We start from the raw sequence: 22,373 nt of genomic DNA on the forward strand, positions 1-22,373 counted from the left end.
CAATATCGGCGCCGCCCGTACCCCCGTACCCCCACCCCACCCCCCCACCACGTGGAATGCTGCGCCGACGGCATGCCGGCTGGAATGCCGCGCTGGAATGCACCAGACGATGGGAGCCCGCTCGTTGCGCCGACGGATCTGTGCCGGCCCTCGGCCAGCATTCCGCGCGGGGTATCTGACCCCCCGCGTCGCGCGCCGCGTGGCATCTCCATGCCTGGCGGGTACGCTACATCGAGTGGTGTGCATCGACGAGTGGTGTTCATCGACGAGTGGTGTTGCGAGTGGTGGTGGGGAACGGTGCCTATGGTATGTCTATTGCGAGATGTGCAGTCTAGATGTCCCGGAATATGGCTATGGTACAACGCTACTTTGGCGTCGAGGCGGCCTCGGTGAGGGCCTTGGGCGATGTGCTTGCGTCTGCCGCTCCGTCGGCCTCGGGGGAACCAGCACCCTCGGCCCGCTCCTCGTCTGGCGCGTGCCCGTGCTGGCTTGGCGGGGGCTTGTTGACTCCCCTGAGTCTGTCCCACACCGTCCAGTTGCCCGCGTAGAAGAGCGGCGGGACCAGAGTGGCGACGAACACACCAAACGAGACCCAGCAGATTACGGCCCACCCGTTCTTGACGTGGTCGTAGATCTGGCCGCCAACAATCGCGCCGACCGCCGACGAGACAGAGAAGGCAAGGTTCATGGCTGCGAATTCGTCTGCGCGAGTCAGTGGGGGCTGCGAGGTAACGCGGGCGCGGCACTCACGGATCTCGCTGATGCCCTCCTTTTGCTTGGCGACAATGGCCATCTCGAGGCCCGCGATCGTGTTGAGCACCGTCGCGAAGAGGTCTGGGCGTGAGTTGGGCTCGCTGCACTCAACTCACTCATCATGGCAAAGTAGGCCATGAAGCCCGCGAGGCTGCTCTTCAGGATCAGGAGTGGCGCCCACGGCAGGATGAGGAACAGCGACGGGATGAGCACCCATTCCGAGCCCCACATGTCGGCCATCCAGCCCGCGAGCGCGCCGACGAACAAAGCCGGAGCCGCGGCGGCCACTGGACGTCAGCTCGATACCCACCGTGCACGTACGATAGACGATGCCGACGAAATCAGCGTTCTTGTGCCACACTGCCTGAACGCGCAGCGTAAGCGTGGGGTCGAGGGTGCCAATCACGAGGCCGAACGTGAACACGAGCATGAAGGCCGTGAGGCCGCGCGGCATCTTGGCGAGCGCGATGAGCACACCGATGGCGGACAGCTCCTTGGGCTTGTCGTGCACCGTGCTCGCCGTGTCCGGCTCAACGCTTGACGCGACGGCCGTCGACGCTGTCGTCGTCTGCGGCAGCGGTACCGCCAGCGCGGTGGGCGACGACGGAGGCACGCTGTGCGCGCGCGACACGGTGCGGTGGATCGCCTCGCGCGCGTGCTGCTTCTGCGCCTCCCACCGCGCGTCGCGCTCGGCCAGGGCGCCGAACCGCTTCTTCTTGGGCTCGACGACGAGGATACGGCCGACGAGGTCGAGGCCCAGGAGGATGATGCAGAAGATGAAGGGGGCGTGCCACCCCAGGTGCTGGTAGAGCGCGCCTCCGATCGGCGGGGCTACGGTCACGCCGACCGCGACGCCGCTGAACGCGATGCCGAGGTTTGTGCCGAGGTTCTTGGGGTCAATGTTCTCGCAGATGAGCGCAAAGCCGACTGTCCACACGACGGCAGAGCACGCGCCCTGGATGACGCGCGAGAGCACCATGCACCAGTAGGGCTTTGCGACCATGAAGAGGACGAACGAGCCCTCCATGATGAGCACGGCGACGACGAGCGGCATCCGCCGCACGGGGTACCGGTGGAAAAAGTAGGCGACGGGAAAGGTCGAGATGAAGATGCCGGCCGAGTAGGCGAACAGGAGCCACGAGGTGAGCGCAGAGACATTCTCGTGCCCGAGGTCCTGGAGGTGGTACGGGATGACGGGGATGATGATTGCGTAGGACAGGATGTCGGAGAACGTGCCGACGGTTACCACCAGGGTGATGTACCACGAGGACGAGCGCCACTGGTGGGTTAGTGCTGAAGCTGGCGGTGTGCTCACGCTGTAGCCAAAGGGCAGTTTCTCGGGTCGGTCGTCGACGGGCGGGGCGACGAGCTGGTGGTCGGCCTCGTCGGGAGTCACGCCCTTGTCCGAGGTGATGGCCTTGTCCGCCTCGTTCGGGGTACCGGCCTGGCCGCTGTGGTCGTGGTGGAACCCGTCAATCATGCCCTCGACCATGCCTGCTCGAGACGCTTGCATGGTGGCTGGGGATCGGCTGTTGGGACAGCAGCGCGTAGCTTAAGACGGTGCCACGAAGGCGACGCAGAGGTATGACAGACGTGCGTCAGGGGTGGCACACGACGCGAAACACAGCAGCCGCGCAGGTCTAGATACGCTTGTGGCCTTGTGGTGGGTGCCTGCGCTTTTTGTAGAGTGCCAAGGTGTGGGAAGATCGTCGACGCCCTGAGGTGGGTCGGGGGAGGGGAGCGGGGGATGCCACTTTGCAGCAAGCGATATTCAGCGCTGCTTAAATGTTCCCAAGGCGACGCGGCAGCAGCAGCTTCCCAGAGACTGGGCTGTTCGTCGAGGTCCGCACCGATGTCGCTATTCGTGTCAAGGGCTGCGAATGGACGAGTCAGCACCGACGACTGTGGCGAGGGCGAGGACGACAGTGCCAAGACGGCGGCGATAATCGACCGTCCCTCGTGATCCGCACTCACCTGCCTCCGCGGAAGATATCCCTGCTGCTCTCGGCCTATTTGTGACTCGTGCCGCTGATAGTATCCACGCGACGGGGGCGATGGATCGAGCCGATGGAGGGCGGGATAACCTTGGTCTCGGCGCGGGGGTCAATGAGCGTGCGTAGTAAGCGAATCACGGCTGGGCGAGGACGCGGCGACAACACGGCTCCAGTGGTGGCTAGGCTGGCTCTAGCGTAGCGCGGCGAGTCGAGGTGAGAGCGATGCGCAATGCGCGGGTGCGATGCGATGCGTGCATCGTGTTGCCAGTTTGTCTGGTCGCCCGCTCGCTCGCTCGGGTCAAGGCAAAGCAGGGGAGCGAGCGAGACCCGGGACCCGAGATCGAAACCGACAGAGCTCAGGAAAGACAAAGTCAGCCGACTCGCGGAGAGGAATCTCCATCTCCGTGACTTGCTGGCTAAAGTCATGCTCAATGACGAACGTGGCGATGAGGAATGTGTCAATAGGTGGCGGCGACGACGCGGGGTAAACAAGCCGAGCTCGTGTGGGGCCGGTCCGTGGACTGTCGTGCAAGATAGCGTGCTGATGTAGTGATCTACGGCTCTGGGGGAGTGGGCAAAGGGGCCGATTTCATCCGCAGTGGCTGTCGGTGCGTTGGGGACAGTGCCACACAATCACTCCAGACCTCGACATTGGCAACAGAGCTATGCATATGGTCCTTATCCGCCGTTCTCTTATTCACAATACTATAGTCGAGCTTTTCACAGAAAATTGATACTATACCTATCGGAGGAGCGGACAGGGGCATGGGGAGGGTTCCACCTGCTCGACCAGCGAGCAGACAAGTCACTAAGGGTGGGGGGGAGTTGTGTATGACAAAGTGTAATCGTCTAGCCGCTCTCGTTCTCTTTACTCCTCATCGCTGGGGTTGACGACGCGCAGCTTGGAGAGGCGGTTCTGGTTCTGAAGACCAAGGGCGTTCATCGACGAGCGACGAGCGTGCTTGGACGGAATGTCGGCCGACTCGCCCTGCGAAACGACACGGTTGCCGCCAGCAAGGGTGCGGACAGCGCCTCCCGATACAGAGCGGGCAGCGGGCATCGACATGCGCTTGCCGGTCGACAGCGAAGCCTTCTTGGACATCATGGGCGATGAGTTGAAGTCAAGAGGAGGGATGCTTGGGGCGGTCGACGCTTCAGACGAGTGCGAGAGGACAGGAGAGACGGGGACGGCGTGCGAGTCGTCAAAAGGAGACTGGTGGGCGTGCGAGCGAAGGGTAGCGGTGGGGCTGATGGAACGGAAGGCGGGCTTGTCGGTAAGAGACTTCTCAAGCATGTTCCAGTCGGCCGCATCAGCACCGGCAGCGGCCAGGGTGCTGCTCTCGGGCTCCTCGAGCGTGGGCGACATCAGAAGCACCTGGCCATCACCCTTGGGGCTGCCAACACGGGGGCTGTGGTCAATGTCGATGAGCTGACCAGTGGGAGCGTTCTGGAGGTCGTCCGCATAGCTGTAGGTCGAGGCAATCGGCATGGGGAAGGGGACAGTGCCAATGTGCTCGCCCTCAGAACTGAAGCTGTTGCGCTGGGGAAGAGAAGCACGAGGGGTCTTGCGACGCTGGGGAAGGTCGGTGTACGTGGCCTCGCGGCGCTCCTCGTCGATCCGGCCAAGTCCAAAGTCGACCTCCTCCCAGTTGCCCTTCTCATTGAGCTGGTCAGGGTTGATGGGAGACATCTCACGCTCAGTAATGGTACCGTCGTCACCAATGCCGTGGGGGCGGCCAGAGCTGGCAGAGTTGCGGCGGAAGAGACCAGTGACCCTGGACTTGACGTTGGAGAGGAAGCCCTCGTCCTTGTCGTTGTAGGCACCGAAGGGGTAGACGTCACGGGACGCAACAGGGCGGGAGAAGTCGCCGTTGTCCTCCTGCGCCTCAAACGAGAAGTGGTTGGCGTGGCGGCGCTTGCGGTTGTTGCGGATGTAACGACGGGTGAAGTAGACGACCAGCGGAATGAGGATGACGAGAAGGATGACGGTGGGGACCACAGCGGCAGTGACAGTCTTCTTGCTGCTCTTGTGGGACACCTTGGCAGGCTCGAGCATCTCATTCGACCAAGACGCCTCCCACTTCCAGTTGTCGACAGACGAGTCACGCATGTCAAGGAAGTTGCTGCCAGTGACAGGGGTGCCCTGAGGACCCAGGCCGAAAGCCGTAACCATGACACCCTGGGGAGTCATGACCGACGAGTGGTACGAAACGGCGTTGCCGGCTGAAGCCTGAATGCTGGATGGCTGCGACCACTTCCAGCTCTTCGTGTCGAGGACGGCAAGCATGGTCGAGGGGGCGAAGGACTTGCCGTTGAGGTTGGCCTCGGAGCCACCGTAGAGGACGAGCAGCGGCTGGTTGGGGTGGGCAACAAGGGAAGCACCAACACGGCCGGAAGGGATGGAGCCGGAAACCTTCTGCGACGCCCAGCCACCGTTCGCAGTCCAGACACCGATGGTGTCAAGGCCGACGAACGACCCATCGGCGGCACGGCCGCCGGCGAGGTAGACAGTGGTGTTGGTCTGGGCGAGGGCAAAGTCCGAGACGGCCAGCGACGAGCCGGTGAGGCCGGAGGGAAGTCCCTGGCTGGAGACGGGGGCCGAGGACGACATGGGGACCTTGAGGACGTCGGTCGCGGTATAGGCGGACGTGGATGTGGAACACACGGTGTTGTCAACCATGCCTCCGACAACGACCACCTCGCCCTGGGCCGAGCCGTCGTCGACGCTAAAGGCACCAGTGCCACGGCGGCGGATGAAGCTCTTGGGGGAAGCCGAGGTCCAGGACGACGCGCCAAGAGAAAGGGTGTGGGTGGTGGCGTCGTTGGCACACGACGAAGTGATACCGCCAGCGACCACGAGGTTGGTTCCATCACGCGAGAGGGCCATCGAGGCAAAGGCGTGGGCGGGAAGGCCAGTGTTGGGCCCCAGGCTCCAGGAAGGGGACGACGAGTTGAGCTGGTTATTAGCAAACGCCGTGGGTGGGGTAGCCAAACTTACAGGGAGGATGAGCACATCGTTGGTGATCTGAGTGCCGGTTCCAGCGACCTCGCCGCCGACGACGTAGATCGAGTTCTTCGAGGGGACGTAGACGGCCCGGTGACCCCAGCGACCCGCAGCCGTGGCCTGCACGGAGGGAAGGGAGGAGAGAAGGAGGAAGAGCATGGTGGCGTGGAGGGTTGAGGGTGCGGTGGGTAGAGAGAGAGGGAGGGAAGGTAATAATCCTCGTCAAGAGGAGTGGGGCAGTGTCTTTGGGGCCTCGCGGAGGTGAGCTCTGTTGTGAGGGTTGAGGATGGGTGCTGACCAGCAGCTGGGTGTGGAGAGGAGAGGATGGAGGAAGGTGAGGTGAGTGAGTGAGTGAGTGAAGAAGAGTGAGAAGTGAGATGGGTGGTGGGTGGTGGGTCTGGGTGTGGGTGGGTGGGTCGTCGCCGCCCGCCGTCTGTGCTAGGACAGCAGGCTAGGTTGCGACTGTTTCCAGCCCTCACTCGTCTCATGCCTTGTTGCTCTGTTTAAGGGCCGTTAATCAGCCAGCTGCTGCGCGTTTTTGCCTCTTCTGGGCCTAGCTTGCAGGACCTGGAGCAATGTTTGCCCACTGATTGAGACATGTCGGTGAGTCGTACAGTGCAACTTCAGGGTGTCGCAGGAAAGAAATCAGACGCCACCAAGTGAGATGGCTGGAAACTAGAGACACGGGATCAAGTTTACTATTTGTTGCATATTATTCATCATTAATCCCAAAACCCTCACGTGACCTACTTCCCCGCCACCCCACGTGGTCTTGCCTCAGTCTTTGGAGTTGCGCAAAAGTTGCACGCCGCCGATTGCGTCGAAGAGAGCGAGCGACGACGGGCAGCGACGACGAGCCGCCGCAACGAGCACCGCAACGACTCGACTCATCTTTGTACAACAACAACAACAACAACTTGTGTTGCACAACTCTCTCTCTCGTCTCCATCAAAAAGAGGTCTCAATAGCAGTCTCATCCACCGGCCCGATCCCTCGAAGCAACCCGATCAGCCCATCCCTCAAAAGTCGCGAGCCCAGCACTCTTCTGCCGACACTCATCCCCCCCCCCCCCCCCCAACACTTACTTCCCACCCGCCGATATGTCTGCCGACATTGCCACCGAGGCCCCCGTCAAGGTCGAGGAGAAGATCGAAGTCGACGCTCCTGTCAAGTCCGAGGTCGACCTCTCTGGCCCTATCACCGTCGAGGGCAAGACTGCCGAGGAGGTCCAGGAGCTTGTCCAGAAGGTGTCGAAGCAGGGTGAGTGACCTCGGACGCGCGAGATACGGTCATCACTGACTCGGATTCAGTCAACTTCTACTTCTCGGACTCGAACCTTCCCACGGACAAGTTCTTCTTCTCGTTGACGGCCTGCAACAAGGAGGGATGGGTCCCTATCAAGACCATCCTGACGTTCAAGCGCATGCGCGAGTTCAAGGACCTCGGCATCGAGGGTGTGGCCAAGGCCATCACTCAGACTGCCGAGGCTGAGGACCCCCTTCTTGCTGTCAGCGCCGACGGCCAGAATGTCCGCCGCGCGCGCCACTTTGAGCCCGACACCACGCAGTGGAGCCGTTCGGTCTACGTTGTGAGTATCTCGCAGGCTTCATCGGGCTGTGCTGACACCTTGACAGAAGGGCTTTGGTGAGGGTGACTCTGAGCACAACTCTCAGGAGCAGATTGAGGAGTGGTTTGCCCAGTTCGGCAAGATCAACGCTGTCCGCAAGCGTCGTGAGGACATTCCCGACAAGGGAGCGCCTGGCTCTGGTCGTGGCAAGGGAACCTTCAAGGTGTGTTTAGGCGGCATGGCGGGTCTGTGCGGCTGTGGCTGACTTTTCCTCCAGGGCTCCGTGTTCGCCGAGTTTGCTTATGAGGCCGACATGAACAAGTTCCTTGAGATCGAGTCCCTGCCCAAGTTCACCGAGGACGGCGCCGACATGCTTAAGATGACCAAGGACGCCTACGTCACGATGAAGGCCAAGGAGAAGGGCATCCCCTCGTCCGAGATCCAGAAGGGCCGTGGTGGACAGCCCAGGAAGTTCAACGCGTTCCGTGAGCTGGAGAAGCTTAAGCACGGAAAGCCTGTGCAGCTTGCTAGCATCCCCGACTCGATGGACGTTGTCGGCGAGCGTGTCTCGGGCTCGCGCCACGGCAACGACAGGAAGCGTCCCCGTGAGGACGGCGAGGAGAGGTCGCAGGTCAAGAAGGAGAAGATTGAGGAGCCTCTCACCATCGAGTACCAGGGTGTGACCCTCGAGTGCGACACCAAGACTGGCGCTGTTCTCGATGCGTCCAAGCTCGCCTTTGTCGACGGCGCGGCCATCAAGTTTGCGGCGCCTGGTGACGGCGGCGACTGGAAGGTCCTTAAGAACGCCGTTATTGAGGCTGCCATTGCCGCGCCCTTCATGGCCTTCCCCCCCGGCTCCAAGGGCGGCAGCCTCGCCAAGTCGGACTCGACTCTGATCTCGGACGAGGAGCTCGCCAAGCTCAACGACGCCAAGCTCGAGTTTGGCGGCGAGCCTGTTACCTTCTCGCGCATGTCTGGTGAGTAGTGTTGGCTCGAGCTGCAAGTGGAGCTTGCTAACACGTCACAGAGGACGAGCAGCGCCAGTTCTGGCTCTCGCGTGCCAACTACCAGGGCACTGTTGCCCTCCGCAAGCGCAACGAGGCCAACGGAGGCGACAAGGAGCGCCGCGGCGGTGGCTTCCACCGTGGTGGCGGTGGCCGTGGACGTGGAGGTCGCGGCGGCCGTGGTGGCTTCCAGCGTGGTGGACGCGGTGGTGGCGGACGTGGTGGACGCGGCGGTCACCGCGGCGGCAGGGATAACAACAACTCGAGCCGCAACAACGACTCTGGTGTTCCCCCCACTGTTGGCTCTGTCAGCAACTAGGTGTTGTCTGAGCCAGCTTGATCTTGATCTCTTCCCCGACCCATCCCATCTGCCATTTTGACCCGCACCACCAATCCAAACATGACCCACCCACTCCACAATCACCGTGGCTAGAGCCATCCCATATGCTATTGCTGCGGGGCTTCTACTCGCCGTTGCGCACGCATTGTTTCTCTGTTAGGGTCGTCCATCCGTACATTGCGATGACTTGTGATGCGACGAGAGTACTGTATGTGCGGGGGTCATCGTGCACGACGTCGAGGCTCACTGATTGTCCGACGTCATGAGTGGCCCGCCACTTGCCCATGAAAGCATTGTCCTCGAGGCGCGACGACAATCATCCTTTGACATTTTTTCTCATTGTTCTCCAAACTCTGACTCACTCTGACACGCACAATGCCGCCTGCCCCCTCGCCCGCCGCCTCGAAGCCCTTCCGCCCGCCGCCACCGCCGCGGCCGTCCTTCCTCCGGCGCCTGCTGGGCAAAGCCGACGAGCCAGACATGTACGCCTACTACGACAACCTGTACCGCCAGCGCGCTCCCTCCCCCTCCCCCTCGGCGCCGAGCGCCAGCACGAGCGACGCCGGGCCCTCACGGCCCCCAACACCACCGCTACCGGCGTGGACGAGCCCCGCGTGGTACTACGCCAGCCAAGGGATGCAGGCGCGGCGGCTTCCAACCGGGACGGGGGACGACGACCTGCCGGCGACGCTGCGCGCGCGGCCAGGCGAGACGGTCAACCTCGGCGCGCGCAGGCCCGCTACGAGTCGGCCGAGCACGACCCCCGCGCGCGCCCCGCCCACCCAGCCCGACCCGTACGTCATGAGCTTGATGCCCAGCACCCGCCCGGCGCACTACCACGCGCTGCCGGCCGCCGAGCGCAAGTGGATCGACTGGAACATTGCCCAGCAGAAGAAGTACCTCGCGGCTAAGAAGAAGGCCGAGGTAGCGGCGGCGAAGCAGGCCAAGAAGGTCGCCGAGGCGCAGGAGAAGGCGGCGCAGAGGGCCGCCGACGCTGAGCGCAAGCACGCCGAGAGGGCTGATGCGGAGCGCGCGCGGAATTACCAGTGCGTGGCGAGTGGGTGGCTGGCTGACGACAGGAAGTGGATCAACTACCAGCGCTGGGCGAGGACGCACGGCTTCCTTCCCCCCGAGGGCGAGCGGAAGGAGAAGAAGAAGGCCGCGCCCAAGCCGCCCGAGCAAGAGGAGCGCTACTGCTTCATGCTGCAGCCGACCGACGAGTTTGGCGTGTTCGTCCCGGCTGGCGCGGGCGCCGGGGGGACGCAGTGGGTGCCGATGAGCAGGACGATGCACATGGTGGGTGGTGGCGGCGGCCGCCAGGCCGGCATGCAGTCGGTGACGCGCTCACACCCCAGGCCCTGACCGGCAGTGGCCAGCAGCAGCCGCGCCCCGCGCCCGCGGGGCAGCTCTGGACGCTGTAGCCACCCGCTGTGCCCGATGTCAACAACATGTTACATGGCTTCGGAGTGTACACTGGCCACTGGCCGCTAGAAGTGCGGCACCGTCACAGCCATGGGGATCATGGCGCTCAGCACGCTGTCGCGCCGCGACTTTGTGCGCTGTACCGGGGCGGGCGAGGCGCCGCGCGGCGGGTGGTGGACGTGCGCCTCTGGCGGCGGGGTTGGGGGTGGCGGGAACTCGTCGTCGCAGGTGAGGAGGGGCTGGGAGGCGGACGGGTTCTCGGCTGGGTGTGTCAGCAGTGTCGGACTGGGTGGCGTCGGGCTGTCCGTCGCCAGGCGGACACGAGGAGTGCGTCGCGACACGAGGCCGTGCGCAGCCCCGTCACGACGCGGATCGCCCACTCCACCGCCACTCTCGCCCGCCGCGAACTCACTGTACGCGGGCAGCTCTGGATCGCTGCCCATCTCGGGATGTGCGCGGTTCACCCCCTCGTGCCCGTATATCGAGACGCGGCGCGCCGCGCGCATCGGTGGCTGCGGCGCCGCCTCCTCCTCCGAGGCAGGCGAGATACGCTCACACACGAGCGCCGTCGTGCTCCCAAACGTGGGGAACGGGCGGGTCGCGTACACGGGGAGGATTGTGGGGTCGGCGCGGAGCCGCCGCGCCTCGAGGAGGAGGCGGAGCTGGTGCCGTGCGAGGCGGACTGGGCGAGCGAGCGAGCGTCAGCGAGCGAGCGGGCCACTGCAGCCCTGTCAGGCGGGGGGAGACGCACAGATCCAGAATATGAGCACGAAGAAGAGGAGGAAGAGGAGGCCGATGAGGCTGGGTTCAGCGTCGCCACACGACCACGACTCACTACACCATCATGCTGGGCGCGCGTTCGCTTTCGCAGTGCTCGAGGACATGGACATGCTCCACGACAAGGCATGGCGCGATACTCACGGCCCATTTGGTATTTGTACTTGCTTGGCTTGGCTCGGTCGGCAAGCAGGACGGTACGTCATGTGAGGTGAGCTAGCTTCACGTGCCACAAAGGCGGCACGGTGGCGACGGGAGGGGTGGGCGGAGATGCGCGAGGCGCACTCGGCCGTGTCGTCCGTATCGGTGGAGGAGGATTGGTCATGGGCGAGATGCGGAATGGTGCAGTCGTGTTTGTGCTTACTCTCGTCGTGAACCGTGTCAGAGTAGCGCAGCCGTGTCAGTAGCGCAGCGGCGCGTAACATGCGGCCTAGAGTCGAGTCGTGGGACTGGTCCGCTTGCTCGCTCCGGTGAGAACGGGTCCTTGCAGACACCGCGCACAACTACACGCGTCTATCGACGCAAAGCAATGCATGCCACTGCTGCCGCCGCTACCTAGCCTCCACATGCGCAGCGATGAACGCGAGCGCGGGGCGCACGTACACGTCCCACCCGGCGTCCTCCTCGCTCTGCGCCGTCAGCTCAACCCAGCTCCCCACTCACCTCAATCTCGACGTCGAAGCAGTGCCCACCCTCCGGGTCGTACACCTCACCCACGGGCACGCCCGCCTCCCTCAGCCGCGCGGCCATGCGCCTGCTCTGCTCCGGCGGCACGACCTCGTCCCTCTCCCCGTGGAGGAAGAAGGTCGGCGGGTACCCCTTGCCCACGCGGAGCCCGGCGCTCGCCTCGGCCAGCGCGGCGGCGTACCCCTCCGCAGTTAGAGTATCGCGGCGCACCAGCGTGTCGACGAGCGTGCCCTCGCTCTGGATCACGGCGCTCACGTCGGCCCGGAGCCTATGCGCGCGCGTCACGATGAACTCTGGCATGCCCCAGAACCGGCGCAGCTCGCCGAGCGGGAGGGCCGGCTCCATCTCCCACTCCCAGGGCTGGATTACGGCCGCGTTCGCAGCGTCCCGGTCCGCGATGGCTGCTGAGATTTCGGCGGGGGTGAACTCCCCGCTCGTCGCCTTGCGCCCGCTCACGCGGTGGAAGTGCGGGTCGGTCGCGTCGACCAGCCCGTACAGGTTGAGCACTGCGCGCGGCGGCGGCGCGAGGACGTGGGGCGAGAGCGCGGCGAGCGCGCCGCCGGCCGAGTCGCCGCCGACGGCGTAGGCCTCAATGTTGACGGGGACTACCTCGCCCAGGTGCGCGCGGCACCACGCGAAGGCGTCGGCCACGTCGGCGAGGATGTCGTGGAACGACGCCTGCGGGATGAAGCGGTACGCCGCCGAGACGACAGTGTACCCCCGCCCATGGAGGGCCGGGACGACCCACGGGTTCGGGATCGCGTGCTTGCCGCCGCTGGGCGTTAGCTCGGCCAGCGAGCCTGCTTACACGAAGCCGCCGCCGTGGAACCACAGCAGCCAGGGGCCAGTGGGCTCGGGCGCGGGCCAGATACGCAGCGGGATGTCGACGCCGTGCGCCGTCTTGTACACCCTGTCTACGTGCGGCGCGGGGCAGGTCGGGAGCGGTTTCGGCATGGCGGGGTGTTGGGGGATGTGGTGTTGCGACATGCAACAGCGGCTGCGATTACATGGCAGTGATGGTCGCGCGGCGGCAGGGTTATCTCCGCAGGGCCGGTCGGCACCGGCACAGACGACGCGTCGGCCCACGACCCCCACCACATCGGCCCACACCCCTGTCCGTCCCGAATACAGCACACATTCATCCTGATCACACAGCTATGGCGACGCGACGACTCTGCTCAGCCCGCCACCGTGACTCGACGCGGCATATCGCAGCGCCACTACCGCGCCTACTCCTCCCCCGCACCCCCTCCCCCCCCGCCTCCTCCCCCACCCCCACCCCCGCCTTTGAAAACTCGATACACCGGGATAGTCGAACAGTCTATGGGTTGCTTACACCAGCTTCACGCCCACTCATGGCTTGTCAATGTCGGTCTCGTAGATGAACTGCGCGAGGTAGCGCAGCCCGGCGTTGACCTCGTCGCCCGTAGGGCGGATGAGCGACGCAGGGAGCATGAAACCGTACTGAGGCGTCAGCCGAAGGCCTGGCTTCAACAATCCACCCCAACTCACAGTTCCAGTGTCTCTCAGCTCGGCAGAGTAGGACCAGCGCGTGTCGCCCGTACCGTAGACATAGTCGATCGCCTCGCCAGTAGACCTTTCAATCAGCTCAATCTCCACCTCTGCACCCACCTAAACGTCAGGTCGCACGCCTGACCCGTCTGGTACCCCTCGCCGTTCTGCGCCTGGCGCATGGCCTTGGCCACGCCCAGCCCTGCCTCCATGAGGTTCTCGGCATCCGGCGGGAAGTCGGCGCACGAGTACGCGTACGGGAACATGACTGATGTCAGCGGCATCCCTCAACCCCACTTACACAGCTGGCCGTACGAGTGCAGGTCGACAAACGCGCGCACCTTGTGGTCGCGCGGGGGCGTGTCGGTGATCGTGCCGTTGATAAGGTAGTACGCCATGGCTTTGGTCTCGAGGCTCTCAAACGGCTCACGCCCAGCGTACGAGTCGGAGCACGCCGTGCGCCCCGCCTTGAACTTGTGGCCCCAGTTGCTGTTGAGGTCGAGGCCTGCCGTCAGCAACTCGCCCCCATACCCACACCCACCCTTGCAGAAGAGGCCGCCAACATCCTGGCGGTTCTTGCGCCACATGCGGCTGTGATCGTGCGAGTACTCGAAGCCGTCGGGGTTGACAATGGGCACGATAGTGAACGTAAAGTGGCGAAGCAGATTCGCGGCGTGCGAGTTCGGGTCGGCCGTAGCATCCAGCACGAGCGAGTGGAGGAAGTAGACGGATGCCGAGGGCGCGACCCACTGGGCGTGTTAGTCGGGTATCCAAGTGGGCAACGTGTTCTTATCGCAATCAGATTGATCGCCTTGGCCGATCCACGTTCGTAGGCCAGGGCCACTCACCTCACGCGCATGCTGCCCAGCCTGGATGACAAACTCGAGCTCCTCGTGCTCGGGCTCGCCGTCGGCTGCCTTGAGATGAGCCCGCCAGGCGCGGATCGTGCGGCCTTCGGCCGTCGTGCCAATGTCATACTCCTCGACAATGTCGGGGAACGCGGCCTTGAGGGCGTCGCCAAAGGCGTAAACGGCCTCCACCTTGTGGTATGCATCGTGGAACGGCGTGTCGATAGACGACACGTTCCACCCGCCCTCAGGCTCGTCCTCGGCCACATCGCGCGCCGTCATGTCGACGAGCGCCTGGACATCGGGCACATAGGTGGTAAAGCTTGGCAGCACCTTGCGGATGTATGTGAGCGCCGGGGGCACGCGGATGTCGATCGACGCGGCCGACATGTGCCAGATGTCAATGTTGAGCGTCTGGGCGAGTTAGCCGGGCGGTTGCAGATAGCAGCGAGCAGCTAGCTCACCTCGAGCAGAGTCAAGATGCCCTCCTTGGCCGTGTCGCCCATGTCGTGCCAGTTGACGCGCCATACTGCGTGCCCGTCGTACCGCTCCTGCGCGCCTGTTGTGCCGGCCAGCTCGGAGGGGGGCGGTGTCGTCGGCTCGTGAGCTAGGTGGAGACCGTCTGGGTGAACTAGGTGGGGGAAGGGGTTGTTGAAGGCTGCCTGGGCTGCGTGGAGCGAGTTTGGCCCGGGACCGGCAATGGGTGATGCGGTTGCGGGGAGTGCCCATGCGAGGGCGACTGTGAGTAGTGGTAATGGACTAGACAGCATGGTGTAGTCGTGATGGGGGAGAGAGGAGAGAGGAGAGAGAGATGAAGAGTAAGAGAGATGGAGAGATGCCAAGGCCCGTCGCCGCACGCACTAACCGACAAAAGGAAGACGAGCGAGCAGCAAGTCGGAATGAACGTTGCTCAAGGCGGACGAGCCAAGTCAAGTCCAAGGGAGCGGGAGCAAATTCCATGACCTGACAGACAGCCGCGGCGGCAACGACGGGCACAATCTGATTGTGATCGTGTGACCCGCGAGGGCCGAGACTCGACCACCTCCTCGGCGGTGACTCTGACCCTATGCATTCATGTCTCTCAATGTGACTACTGCTACTCTACTTCTACCACTGCCACTCTCGACCCAAGACCCAAAAAGAGTCGGCCGTTTTATACCTTGTTTGATGCACCACCTAGTAGCGAGGCCTCTCCGCGTCACGGTCAAAGTAGTTGGACTGCTGCTGACCACCGCCACCGTGGTACCCACCACCACCGTTGTAGTCGCCGCGACCACCGCGGTTAGACGGGCCACCACCACGAGAGTAGCCACCACGGCCACCACCACCATAGTCATCGCCACGGTCATTGTTGCTGTGGTTGTTGCGCTGGTAGCCTCCGTACTCGTTCTGATAACCTTCGTTCCCGTTGCTGCCATTGCCACCATAGCTTCTAGAGTCGTCGCGCTTGTTGTAGTTGTTGAAACCACCGCGGCCAGAGTCGCTTGAATAGCCGCCACGACCACTGCTGCCTCTGTACCCGCCGCGGCCACGACCGCCACGGTTCGGCGTCTCGCCGCGCGAACTCTGCCAGTCGTCGTCGCCCTGCTTCCTGTCGCCCGAGTAATCGGCGTACGCCTTGTGGGTGGGCCGAGAGTAGTCGGCATCGTACGGCTTGGTGTAGGGCTTGCTGTACGTCTTGTCGTAGGGCTTGTTGTACGTCTTGTCGTACGGCTTACTGTACGGCTTGTCCTGGTCTTGCTGCTTCTGGTATGGACGGTCGTAGGGCTTGGTGTTGTGGTAAGTCTTTCTCTCGTACGGGGCCTTGCCCGTGTCGTTCTTGTTGTAGGTCTTGTAGTTGGGGCGGCGGTCATCGTCATCATTATCGTAGCGCCGGCGGTTATCGTTGTCACCACGGTAGTCCCTGTCCGCGCGGGCAGCATACTGGCGAGGCTCGTAGGCCTGCTTAGCAGGGCTCTCCTTCTCAGAAGCCTTGGGGGCTGGCGCCGCAGCCGCCGCATCATCCTGCACAATGAGCTTCTCGAGCTCGCTGATCTGCGCCTTCATGAGCTGCAGCTGCTTGATGACCCAATGGTTGGGAGGAGGGCCTAAAACCTTGCCAGAGGTAGGGGTCTTGGCCGCCGGAGGCGGCTGCCTCTCGACCACTGCGACAGCTGTCTCCTGGACAGGCGCCGCGACAGTCAAGGCCGACGATTGGCCATTCTTCACAGTGTCAGAATACCTGGATATCAGCACAAGCCTCCGACTCCACCCACGATCTCGCCTCGAAGCGCGAGGCCTCAGTCTTGTCGCCAGAGTAAGCACGAGGGAGCGGCCAGGGCAGCTGGCCACTGGGCTGGATCTGCGGGGGAAGGGGCTCCTCAACCTGGCTGTCGGTGCTGGAAGAAGAAGTTCGACGGCCAAGCGGATGAGGGCGAGCGTACCCGCCGACGCGAGAGGCAAAGTCACTGTCCCTGTCACGGGTGGTGTTGAAGAGGCGACGCTCAGTGTTCACAGTCTCGGTACCAGAGCGGTTCGTGTCGAACCGCGAGACACGGCCCACGGGGTCCGTCCTGGGCGGCGAGTAGCGACGCTGACGCGGGGGCGAGGCGGAGCGACCACGGGGCGGGTAGCTCTCGTACGTGCGCTGCTCGGCACGCTTTCTCGCGGCAATGGCAAACGGCGTCTCGAGTGCGCGGCCGTTGCGCTCGGGCTCCAGGTCACGCTGGTTGTCACCGTTGGGCGGGGCTGCATGACCTTGCTCGCCATTGGGAGCGCTTTGGTTGGGACCATCCATGGTGGTGGTGGTTGACTCAGCCGGTGCACTTGAGGCAGCCTTGAGCGGGGTCGCCGGCTGAGTGAGGGGCTTGGTAGGCTCGGCTGGAGCAATCACGCCGCTAGGAGGAGCAGTCTCTGAACGCGCGGCCTTGGCGCGCTTGGCCTGCCTGAGCCTTTCCTTGAGCATGGTCTGTCTGTCAATCTCGGCAGCGTTGTCCACGACTTCGCCCTCCTCGGGCGGTTCCTGCTGGTCGGCTGGGAGAGAAGGCGGTGGAGGGGGCGCAGAGGCCGCGGGACTGGGTGGACGAGAGGCGTCCTTCTTCTGGAGATAAAGTTCGGCAGCACGAACCGGGTCGTCGGCCGAGCGGGCAGAGAGCTGCTGCTGTGCACGGCTACGCTCCACCTGCTCCTTGAAGAGACGAAGCTTGTCGCTGGCGGCGGTGGACGAAGGGGCGGCGGCGGCAGGAGAAGCGCTAACCGTCGTGCTGGAGGAGGCTGATGGGAGCTGGGGGAGTATGCGTGGTGCCGTTGCCTCTGTCACCTGCATGGGTGTGGGTGTAGAAGGTGGGTAGTGGGACGAGGATGCAAGATGTGTCGCTGAAGAAGAGGAGGGGGGAAGGGAAGAAGAGGATGACGATTGCTGATTCGAGTTGTATGGAGTGAATCGAGCGGCCAAAGGAGGAGGAGGAGGGGGGTGGGGGTGGGAGGGATGAGGGGGATGGGGGGCGTCGCCGTCTCCATACGGCAACGCCGACATCAACGACTGGCGCTGCTGCTCTTGCTGCTGCTGCTGGCGCATCTTGTCGAGTCTCTCCTGCTCCAATGCCTTCATCACGTCGGCCTCAACGCGCTGCACCTTTGTCGCCCAGTCTTCCCAGTTTCCCCTGTCGTTGCCGGTGTTCCCACTGCTGCCGTTCCACCCACCGTCGTTCGAGTCGCGTCCAGGAGCGTCGCGCCCGCCGTCGCGCCCATACGGATCAGGACGGCCATAGTTTGGGCGGTTGTACTCGCGCCTGTCGTTGAAGTCACCGCCGCCGCCGCTGCCGCTGTTGCCGCCGTTGCCATACCCATTGGCGTTGCCGTTGCGCACAGACCCCGAATCAAAGCCATAAGTCCGACTGTTGCCGTTGCCGTTGCCGTGGCCATAGTCGTACCGTCCACCTCCGCCGCTCGACTCGAAAGGGAGCCCACTACCGCCATAGCCGTTGCCGTTGGAGGGGTAGTCCATGCGCTCTCTCAACTTGGGAGGGGTGCTGTTGTAACCACCATTGCTTCCCCCGCTGTTATAGCTGCCCCCGTTGTTATAGTTGCCCCTGTTCTGGCCGTAGCTGTTCTGGTTGTAGCCGCCGCCTTGGCCCTGCTTCTTCAGCTTGATCTTGAGGTGGTAGTCGGGGTCATAGTCACGGCCCTTGTATCGACCTGTCGGATCAAACGACATGGTGGGCGAGTTTACGGCAATGAGCCAGTTGAGAGAAGAGGGGACTGTGCGCGATGGGCGAGGGCGAGATGCGAGTGTGCGATGGGTACGCGGCGGTGATGCGGCGTGAACCAGACGAGATCAAGGTGCAGTACTCGGTCTAGAGGGCTCGAGAGGTCGTTGTGTCTCAGCACCTAGCTGGCTGGCACCAGGCAAACCGGCTAGCTGGACCGAGGAAGGGAAGGAGGGCAGCTAGGAAGTTGGGTGATGCTCAAGAGTGATGTCCCGAGCTTCTTGAGCTGGTCTCTACGCTGCCTGAAGGTATCAAAAGAGGAGCGATGTAACTCCTGTCGCTGTCGCTGCTGTCGTCGTCGCTATCGCTGTCGCCGTCGTCGCTGTCGTCGTCGCTGTCGTCGTCGCGTCTGATCGGAAAGTGTCTCAGCGCAATGTCAAAGTCACAACGCGGTCATGTTTCAGGTGACTCGAGACGACCGTGAGAAAGCAACGCCACGTGGACCACATGGCCACAATGAACCATCGCGCACCCAACAATACATTTCGACATCTCGACCGACCTGCTCGCATCTCTTCAACCCACATCACACCCCACTATCATGCCCGTGATCAAGTACGACGACCGCGGACGCGCGTCGCGCTCGCCATCGCTGCCACACGAGGATCGCAGCAAGCGCACGCCCTCACCAAGCGGCGCCGGGCCGTCAAAGAAGCCGCGCCTGACCACGACCGACATCCAGAAGATGCAGGTGGGTTGCACGCCGCGCCAGTGGCCCCGCTCACGCGCCTAGATCGAGCGCCTCCTCGCCGACCCGGAGAAGGAGGTCAAGATCCCCGACGGGCCCCAGGAGCGGCAGGTGCGCGCGCCGCGCGACATGATGAAGAATGTCACGGGCTCGAGCAGCGGCGCGGGCTCGGGCGAGTTCCACGTGTACAAGCAGAGCCGGCGGCGCGAGTACGAGCGCGTCAAGATCATGGAGGAGAAGTCGCGGGCCGTGAGTGGTGTGTTCGGGGCGGGCGCTGACCCCAGCTCGAGGAACAGGCCAAGTTTATCGAGCGGCAGGCGGCGCGCGACGCCGTCACCAACGCCAAGACGGACAAGAACCGCGCACGGCGGCAGAAGCGCAAGGCTGGGCGCAAGGGCGAGGGGGGCGCGAATGGTGCCGGCGCGCCAGCCGCGCACGATAGCCACAGCAAGCTTGCTGGTGGCGCCGCGACCGTCGTGTTCAAGCGGCCGGGTGAGGCGAGCGACGACGAGGACGAGGAGGAGGTCGGCCCGGCGCCTTCTGCTTCTGCCCCCGAGTCGGTGGTGCCAGAAGCGCCGGCTGTGCCTGTTGCTGCGGCCGTAGAGGTGGCCATCACGCTGCACGACGACGACTAGTTGTACCATTGGTGGCAGTGATGCTATGTAATGCTTCATGTTGCAAAGTCTATCGGATACAGTATCAATCTCTCCCTCCCACGGGCTACACTTTGGCTTTGGCCTCCTCCCCTACCTCCGGATGCTCCCTCTCATACAGCGAGTTTGCGTCGCCCTCTGGATCTTCCGCATCGGCCGCGTCCATCCCGTGCGCGGCGCGCGCCTCGCGCTCCTTCTCGAGCTCCTGCCGCTCGAGCTCCATCAGCTCGCGCGAGTACTTGCTGCGCGCGCGGATCGCCGGGCCGTAGAAGAAGGCTACGAAGGGGACGAGGGCGAGGACGGTCCCGATGCCGGCCATCATGACGATGGCCCAGCGGACGGTCATGCGGTCGAACATTGTCGTCGAGGCGAGCGCGAGGCCGCCGCTGATCATGTTGCGCAGGAACGACTGGCCGGCGACGGCGGACGAGGCGTACTTGCCGTAACACTGCGATAGGTACGTGAATGCTGCTATGTAGATCGACATAACAGCAGCTAAAGCAGGGGTGTTAGCGAGTGGGAAGGGGGGAGGGAAGCTTGAGGAGGTCGGGTGTGGTGGAGGTTGCCACGCCACACTCGACTCCACCCGCCACAACCCGTTACCACGCAACTTACTCAGAACCACAACCATGCCAATGCACGGCCCGATCCAGTGCACGCTCTTGACGGCGGTGAAACCCGTGATGTAGCACCCGATGGCGAAGAGGATGCCCGCCGCCATTGGCGCGTACAGGCGCGCCTCGACGCCGCGCTTCGGCGCGTTGGCCTTGTACAGCTTCTCCTGGGCAAAGTTGAGAGCGAAGCCGATGATGGCGCCGATCATGATGCTGAGGTACGTGAGGCCGACTTTGCCAGGGCTTGAGAAGACGTGGATATGCTTGTAGATGTACGGCAGGCCGACGATCTGGGTGTAGAACACCCCCCACTGAGGTCAGCCGTGTCCCTGTCGCCGCACTCACGCCCAGGCCAATCCAGATGGAGAAGAAGGTGACGATGGGCTCGGTGATGAGGAAGAGCAGCGGGCGCGACAGGCTGCCCTTCATCTGGGTGAGGAAGCTCGTCTTGGTCGCCTCCGCGCGCGCCATGTATCGCCCCCCGTCGGCGTCGCCGCGCTCCTTGCGCAAGCGCTTGGCCTTGCGCGCGAGGATGATGGGCGCACGCGTCTCGCGCATGACCACCACGACGATCGGGAAGAAGATGCCCAGTATGATGACCATGAGCCACCACACCCACCGCCAGCGCATGTGCACGTTGCCCTCGACGAAGCCCATGCAGAACCCGCCGGCGCCGCCGCCGAAGACTGCGCAGAAGCCGAAGACCGCCATCGGGAGGCCGCGCCGCGCCGGGATGAAGATGTCCGAGATGGTGCCCCCGACCAGCGTTGCGCCGACGCTGCCGGCGCACCCGCGGATGAAGCAGGACACGAGGATGGTCGCGGTGTTTTGGGCCCTGGCATCAGCGACGGCGCACGCGCGCCCTACTCACAGTGCCATCTGGATGTGGAAGAGCCAGAAGAGGCCCACGGCCGCGATGTACGTCCATCTCCGGCCGAGCTCCTCGCTCAGCGGCGCGAGGAACAGGGGCGCGATCGCAAAGCCCCACGTGTAGACGGCGACGCCGGCCGACACTTCCAGCTGGGAGCATCCGAGCTCGGCGCACATCGACGGCGCGGAGATGGGGAACACGCTGATCGTGTACGCCGTCATGAAGGTGTACCAGCTGGCCACGAGCGTGATGGCCGTTTTGCGCGCCGTGGTGAAGTAGAACGGGTTCTCGGTCGAAGCTGGCGGGAAGTCGACCCAGATGACGGGCGTGCCGTCGTCCAGCTGGCCCCGGGTGCACCCGTCCGGGAGGGAGGGGCTGGGGCTGGGCGCCTTTGTGCGGGGCGAGGAGGTGCCCGTCGGTGTGTTGGCCATCGTGTCGAGCGAGGCGGCGGACGCCTTGGCCATGGTGTTGGAGGGGAGGGAGGAGTGGCTTGCTCGATACCAGCAGCAGCTGTACCCTATAGGCGAAGGCCCAGTAACTGAGGGGGTTGTCGACTGTCCAATGTCCACAGCAGCGATTCAGCAGATACAGGATACAGGCTGGAGCTAGCTGCACGCGCCTGGGATTTCCGCGGCCTCCACACCTCGCTGAATCATCTGCAAACACTGCGTGGGTCGGCGGCTCCCGAACGACCGCACTAGCACGAAGGGAGGGTGGAGGCGGCCCCGCATGCAGCTGATCATATCGCGGCTGGGCGGCTCGGCATCGCGGCGCGGGGTAGTAATGGCACCTGTATCATTGCAGGCACGGTAAACAAGTGGCGTCCGGGGTTTCGAGCCGCGGACGGAGGCGGGGTGCGGTCCGTCCGGGGATGACGTGCCGGATATGCGCTTTCCGGTGTGGCGGGGGCTGGTTGCCACATCCACATTGCTGCTGCATGCGCCCTCGGCGTCGCGCGACGCTCGGTCGTTATCTCTCGGGTCGGTATCACATCATGCTGCGGGGCAGCCCGCGCGTCTTGTTCACCAGCAACCATGCTGCGTGCTAGTGCGCGATGCGCGCGTCATACTCCACTTCCCACAGCACTTGATTTCAGCCCCTCCCCGCCCACGATCCGACCCAACACCTTGCTAGCTCAGCAGTCGTATCTGAAAAGCGGGTGTTGCATGTGTCAGCCATGACGCTAATCCGTTGATCGACCGCCAGTCGATGACTGATCGTCTGCCGAGCGACCGCGGGATGTTACAGCGCTCACCGACCTGCTCGTCCGACATGTCCGCCTAGCCGGCGAAACGCATCGCGCTTCCCCTCTGTCGGACCTGACGCGACGAACGCGGCCTCCTGCGTGTCGTTCTCGTTCTCCACGAGGTAGTACTGCCACCATAAAACCAT

The 22,373-nt window shown here is 63.8% G+C and overlaps 10 protein-coding genes across 10 annotated transcripts; 3 read left to right on the forward strand and 7 right to left on the reverse strand.

The window, feature by feature from the left end:
* Window positions 1-364: 364 nt before the first annotated feature.
* Q8F55_008276 (uncharacterized protein) lies at window positions 365-2,266 on the reverse strand (the record flags this gene model as incomplete). Its single annotated transcript, XM_069356673.1, has 4 exons — window positions 365-702; window positions 751-834; window positions 870-1,040; window positions 1,075-2,266. The coding sequence occupies 4 exons, from the start codon at window positions 2,264-2,266 to the stop codon at window positions 365-367; spliced, it is 1,785 nt and encodes a 594-aa protein (XP_069206514.1).
* Window positions 2,267-3,615: 1,349 nt separating this feature from the next.
* On the reverse strand, window positions 3,616-5,910 carry Q8F55_008277 (uncharacterized protein; the record flags this gene model as incomplete). The annotated part of the gene is made up of 2 exons (XM_069356674.1): window positions 3,616-5,703; window positions 5,746-5,910. The coding sequence occupies 2 exons, from the start codon at window positions 5,908-5,910 to the stop codon at window positions 3,616-3,618; spliced, it is 2,253 nt and encodes a 750-aa protein (XP_069206515.1).
* Window positions 5,911-6,851: 941 nt separating this feature from the next.
* On the forward strand, window positions 6,852-8,641 carry Q8F55_008278 (uncharacterized protein; the record flags this gene model as incomplete). Its single annotated transcript, XM_069356675.1, has 5 exons — window positions 6,852-7,011; window positions 7,062-7,339; window positions 7,386-7,541; window positions 7,596-8,295; window positions 8,346-8,641. The coding sequence occupies 5 exons, from the start codon at window positions 6,852-6,854 to the stop codon at window positions 8,639-8,641; spliced, it is 1,590 nt and encodes a 529-aa protein (XP_069206516.1).
* A 396-nt stretch (window positions 8,642-9,037) lies between these two features.
* On the forward strand, window positions 9,038-10,083 carry Q8F55_008279 (uncharacterized protein; the record flags this gene model as incomplete). Its single annotated transcript, XM_069356676.1, has 2 exons — window positions 9,038-9,958; window positions 10,018-10,083. 2 exons carry the CDS (start codon window positions 9,038-9,040, stop codon window positions 10,081-10,083), a joined length of 987 nt encoding a protein of 328 aa, XP_069206517.1.
* Window positions 10,084-10,149: 66 nt separating this feature from the next.
* On the reverse strand, window positions 10,150-11,012 carry Q8F55_008280 (uncharacterized protein; the record flags this gene model as incomplete). Its single annotated transcript, XM_069356677.1, has 3 exons — window positions 10,150-10,346; window positions 10,497-10,766; window positions 11,006-11,012. 3 exons carry the CDS (start codon window positions 11,010-11,012, stop codon window positions 10,150-10,152), a joined length of 474 nt encoding a protein of 157 aa, XP_069206518.1.
* A 400-nt stretch (window positions 11,013-11,412) lies between these two features.
* Q8F55_008281 (uncharacterized protein) lies at window positions 11,413-12,502 on the reverse strand (the record flags this gene model as incomplete). The annotated part of the gene is made up of 3 exons (XM_069356678.1): window positions 11,413-11,490; window positions 11,525-12,323; window positions 12,357-12,502. 3 exons carry the CDS (start codon window positions 12,500-12,502, stop codon window positions 11,413-11,415), a joined length of 1,023 nt encoding a protein of 340 aa, XP_069206519.1.
* Window positions 12,503-12,901: 399 nt separating this feature from the next.
* Q8F55_008282 (uncharacterized protein) lies at window positions 12,902-14,678 on the reverse strand (the record flags this gene model as incomplete). Its single annotated transcript, XM_069356679.1, has 7 exons — window positions 12,902-13,012; window positions 13,061-13,145; window positions 13,181-13,328; window positions 13,362-13,565; window positions 13,602-13,809; window positions 13,909-14,322; window positions 14,373-14,678. The coding sequence occupies 7 exons, from the start codon at window positions 14,676-14,678 to the stop codon at window positions 12,902-12,904; spliced, it is 1,476 nt and encodes a 491-aa protein (XP_069206520.1).
* Window positions 14,679-15,084: 406 nt separating this feature from the next.
* On the reverse strand, window positions 15,085-18,103 carry Q8F55_008283 (uncharacterized protein; the record flags this gene model as incomplete). The annotated part of the gene is made up of 2 exons (XM_069356680.1): window positions 15,085-16,129; window positions 16,164-18,103. 2 exons carry the CDS (start codon window positions 18,101-18,103, stop codon window positions 15,085-15,087), a joined length of 2,985 nt encoding a protein of 994 aa, XP_069206521.1.
* Window positions 18,104-18,696: 593 nt separating this feature from the next.
* On the forward strand, window positions 18,697-19,478 carry Q8F55_008284 (uncharacterized protein; the record flags this gene model as incomplete). Its single annotated transcript, XM_069356681.1, has 3 exons — window positions 18,697-18,846; window positions 18,889-19,092; window positions 19,128-19,478. The coding sequence occupies 3 exons, from the start codon at window positions 18,697-18,699 to the stop codon at window positions 19,476-19,478; spliced, it is 705 nt and encodes a 234-aa protein (XP_069206522.1).
* An 85-nt stretch (window positions 19,479-19,563) lies between these two features.
* Window positions 19,564-21,445, reverse strand: Q8F55_008285 (uncharacterized protein; the record flags this gene model as incomplete). Its single annotated transcript, XM_069356682.1, has 4 exons — window positions 19,564-19,991; window positions 20,112-20,421; window positions 20,456-20,945; window positions 20,982-21,445. 4 exons carry the CDS (start codon window positions 21,443-21,445, stop codon window positions 19,564-19,566), a joined length of 1,692 nt encoding a protein of 563 aa, XP_069206523.1.
* Window positions 21,446-22,373: the final 928 nt, after the last annotated feature.

The sequence above is a fragment of the Vanrija albida genome, assembly GCF_041260175.1.
Source record: "Vanrija albida strain AlHP1 chromosome Unknown contig_6, whole genome shotgun sequence".
NCBI lineage: Eukaryota > Fungi > Basidiomycota > Tremellomycetes > Trichosporonales > Trichosporonaceae > Vanrija > Vanrija albida.